At 32.4% G+C, this 4,909-nt stretch overlaps 1 protein-coding gene across 1 annotated transcript; it reads left to right on the top strand.

Annotated features, from left to right (window-relative positions):
- The first annotated feature begins 1,860 nt into the window (after positions 1-1,860).
- On the top strand, positions 1,861-3,398 carry LOC141659220 (putative aspartic proteinase GIP2). Its single transcript, XM_074466005.1, has one exon. It carries the CDS (start codon positions 1,901-1,903, stop codon positions 3,233-3,235), a length of 1,335 nt encoding a protein of 444 aa, XP_074322106.1. The 5' UTR covers positions 1,861-1,900; the 3' UTR covers positions 3,236-3,398.
- The last annotated feature ends 1,511 nt before the right edge of the window (positions 3,399-4,909 follow it).

Here is a 4,909-nt window from a genome sequence, read left to right as displayed (position 1 = left end):
GTTACAATTGTTGTTCAAACGATTGGTTGATTATCAAAATAACAAACAAAATAAATCTATTTTTTTCTAAAATTTTTATCATATTACTAAAATATATAGATCTTAACATCCGTACGGTTGGATCATTCATAAATATTTTTAAAAAAATCGAAACATTAATACGAGACTAAACACTAGTTACAAGTATAGGTCAAAACACTGGTTGACTGTTAAAAGAACAAACCAAATACATTAATTGTTTTCTAAAATTTTTGTCATATCACTAAAATATATAAATCTTAACATCCGTACGGTTGGATTATTTATAAATATTTTTAAAAAAATCAAAACATCAATATGGGACTAAATAGAAGTACTGGTCAAATTAGTGGTTAACTGTTAAAATAGCAAACCAAATATATTCATTTTTTCTAAATTTTTTATTATATCACTTAAATATAGATCTTGACATTCGTACGGTTGGATCATTTATAAATATTTTTAAAAAATAGAAACATCGACCAAGAAATAAATATTAGTTACAAGTAGTAGTTAGGCTCCGGTGTATACTATGTGGACAGAGTAGTCTTAAACCATGGTATATGGCTATATGTAAACTGTAATCTGTTAACACAAACCAGTTCTATACTACAAAGATAAATTTTCCCATGGCATGGGAGAAGACACTTTGTATGTCGATTCAATTTCTGACAAGGGCTTATCCATCGGGTTAAGTTACCATTCCCCATAACCATATCTATTCTCTTGTGCAGATCCATATCTGTCAAGAGACTTATCCAGCTCCAGCAGAGGTACAGCAGGCCTCGCTAAAACGACAGCTTCAGTGCATGCACCGATGTCAATGCAGTTTAAGTTGCCACATATTTTTGCGTTTTGTATGCCTTCTGGATCTGACTACATACTAGGCCAAATCTTCATTGGTGGAGGCATGTATATTTATCCACCCTATAGTAAAGATGTAGCAAAAGAATTACTGACCAACACCACTAGTGACAAACCCTGTTAGTACTGCCACTAGTTACATGAAAGGTGACCCTTCTAGTGAGTACTTTATAAACGTCAAATCTATTGCTGTTGAACAGAAGCTTCTCGCTTTCAACTCTTCCTTGTTATCCATAAATGAAGAAGGTAGCGGAGGGACTAAACTATTCTTGGACATTTCCATCTACAAGGTTCTTGTGCATAATTTCAACAAAGCTGCAGCACTCGATAATATTTGTCCTAACGCAGTCCCTAGTACCATCTCTGCTAAGTTAAATCATCTGTGGTTGTCCTAATTTTTCAGGGCAGATGGTTGTGGGAAAACGATTTCTATAACATGCCATACCATCATTTTTGAGACAGAATTATGTCATGTAAATATTTTAGGCCATGAACAGCAATGCAGTTTCCTAAATTTGGCATGGAGGATTAGAATATGCTTTGATATTCAGTGTACAGTTTGTAGTTTTCTACATGTATTTTGTAGTGCCGGTGGCAAATTTTGCAGTAGTGGATACATGTGCGGTTTACTGTATTATTATTTCCCTGGCTTCGTTGAAGGTCCCCGATTTGCAATACGCAAATGCAAAAATATAAATTTGATTCAAAAATATTATTATTCTAGCAGAAACAATGTTACATTTGCTGTTTGTGTGTGCAAGTATTGGCCAACAGGTTTAGCACCACGATATTGACTCGACAAAAGTCTTTTCCATAGTATTTGTAATCTGTGATCTATCAACAACTTGCACAGAAATAATCAAATCAGAGTTCTGAACACAGAAACTTCCATATTGATTTGCTATTTTACATGTGGGAATAGACCAATAAACAACATATACTGAAATACAATCGAGTGCCTATAAATTTAGTATTGTTCCGCACTCTGTTCTGGTACCTTGCAAATCCATACATCACAATGTCTTCTTACATTCATTATCATCTCTTCATCTTTTCTTTAACAATACTCTTACTTTTTTCCATTTCCGATGCTAAAACCAAAAAACCAAAGCCCACTGCACTTGTTTTTCCCATAAGGAAAGATGTCGACTCAAACCAGTACTATACTACCATAGAATTTTCAACCCCACATAACTTTAAAAACATTGTCATCGATCTTGGAGGCCAACACACATGGTTTAACTGCGGCAATGGCTCTGATTTACCAACGTACAGGCCTATTAGATGCGGCTCTAAAAAATGTACAAGTGTTAACAACTTCGGATGTGTTGGCTGCAATCTTCCTCGTAAGCCGGGGTGCACCAACAATACTTGTGGTGTTGCCTCCTACAATCCATACTCCAATGATCTTTATGCCCAAGGCATTGGAGAGGATGCAGTGTATGTTGATTCTGTTTCTAACAATGGCCTGTCAATCGGATTGAGTTACCATTCTCCTCAGCCATATCTATTTTCTTGCGCGCATCCAGATCTTTTAAGAGGCTTGACTAATTCAACCACAGGCATGGCAGGCCTAGCTAATACCACAACATCATTACATACACAAATGTCAACCCAATTCAACTTGCCCCATAAATTTGCTATTTGTATGCCTTCTGCATCTAGTTATGTAATAGGCCAAATCTTCATAGGTGGGGGCATGTATATCTATCCTCCCTATAATAAAGACATAGCAGCCGAATTATCTACCACGCCACTCGTGATTAACCCCGTTAGTACTGCTCCTGCATATACAGAAGGTGACCCTTCGGACGAGTACTTCATAAATGTTAAATCTATCAGTGTTGATCACAAACTTATTGTGGTGAACTCTTCCTTGCTATCCATAGACAAACAAGGTAACGGGGGGACGAAACTCAGTACAATTACTGCGTATACTAAATTGGAGACTTCCATTTACAAGTCTCTTTTAAATAGCTTTAACAAAGCTGCAGCACTCAAAAAGATGAAAAGGGTAGCATCTGTGGCGCCATTTGGAGCATGTTTCAGCTCTAAATCTATTGCCAGTAGTGAAACAGGACCTGTAGTGCCGTATATAGATATTGGATTAGCAGGAAACAGTCAAAATTGGAGATTCTACGGTGCAAACTCGATGGTCTCTGTTAATAAGGATGTGATGTGCCTTGCATTTGTGGATGCAGGCTCAAAACCAAAGCCAAGAACGTCGATTGTCATAGGAGGGTATCAGATGGAGAACTATGTTATCGAATTTGATCTGGTTTCCTCAAAGCTTGGTATCAGCACTTCACTTCTGTTTCACAACACTACCTGCTCCCAGTCTTTACTCAGGTAGTAAGCATATAGATACTTCCAGAGATTTGATTTCGAAAGAAAATTAAGTTTCTGGGCCATGAACATGTTAAGAGAAGCCGTGCTTGAAACTGATCATTACTTCTGTTAAAATTGTTAAATCATTCTATGTTATGTTATCAAATTCTAAGCTTTCTTTTGCTTCACTTTATTTTTACTTTTAACTGCATTACAAGTTGCAAACAAATTGTAGAATCGGACTGGCAAATTAAACTGAACTCGTAGTCTCTGCATTATTCATGATCGAAAGACATAAGAAAAATCATTCGTCTTTTAAACTTGTGCTTACCTAGACAAGAAAGAATCTAAAAAACACAAACACATATGAACTATATTACAACTAATCTCAACACCATTTGGATAATTTAACAAAAAATTAAATCAACATTACTGTGTAATTGCATATTAAATTTCTTATTGTTACCTGAATTTGTGTTTTTATATAGTTTGTGATTGCATAATTATTTCTAATAAAATATTCATTATGTATGTATAAATATGCATTCGCTGGTAAAATAGAATTCCGTATGTATGAATCTATAAATTACGCCGGATATATGATTTCGTTTACATAAAAACAATATAGATATAAAAACAATATAGATATGTGGTATATAAAAATCAAAAAATGGCTAAAATATTACATATAAAATTATAAGTCATATATGATATATAAATAAAAAAGAATAAAAATGCTATATTTAGAGTTATAGTAAGATTTAAAAAGAGATGAAATCAAAAGTTCGTAAAACTGAAAAAGGGTGAAATCAAAATATCCCTTAAAAGATGGTTTCCTTATTAATTAATAATAACACTGTTTAAAGGATTTTATTTTATTATTTTCATGAAAAATAAAAAAGAATTCTACGAAAAATAGAAATATTGTAATTATAATATGATTCCAATTGATATTTTGTTTAAAAACAACACATAACTCTACATGAAAGAGAAATATATGGGTGAAACCAAAATACGGCGTAACCGTAAGATAAACCAAGTATCCTATCAAGAAATAATTTAGAATTATACGAAGTAGAACTGTAATCATATTACGGTTTGAACAATTTTATTATTTTCTAGTGGTGAAACCAAAATACAGTTTTTATAAAATTCATACCATTTTATTAAAATAGAATTCTACCAACAAACACCAACAAATTAAAAAATTCTAAATTAAAAAATTCCAATTTAAACACATTGCCTATTTACTTGGTAGTGGTTTATATTTCTCGGAACCTATTTAGTTGAGCCAATTTATGAACTTATTATTTTAAAATATAATTAAAAATAGTATTCAAACCTATAAAAATAAAAAATAAAATCGTGGCTTATAAAAATTTAAAAAATGAGTAAAAATAATACATATAGAATTATAAGTCATCTAGAAATAAAAAAGGATAAAAATAATACACTTAGAGTTATAACATGAATCATAAAAAGTGAAACCAAAAGGTAGTAGAACTAAAAAATAAGTGAAACCAAAGTATCACTTAAAAATGGGTTTCGTTTATTAATAAAAAAATGGGTAAAAGCATTACATATAGAATTATAAGTCATAAAATAATCAAAAATGATGAAAATAATACACTCAAAGTTACAACATGAATCATAAAAACTAAAAACAAAAGGCGATAGAACCAAAAGATAAGTGAAAACA

The sequence above is a fragment of the Apium graveolens genome, chromosome 5 (genome assembly GCF_009905375.1).
Source record: "Apium graveolens cultivar Ventura chromosome 5, ASM990537v1, whole genome shotgun sequence".
NCBI classification, from domain to species: domain Eukaryota; kingdom Viridiplantae; phylum Streptophyta; class Magnoliopsida; order Apiales; family Apiaceae; genus Apium; species Apium graveolens.
The sequence above is the reverse complement of the archived record's forward strand: the minus strand, read 5'-3'. Positions and strand labels throughout refer to the sequence as shown.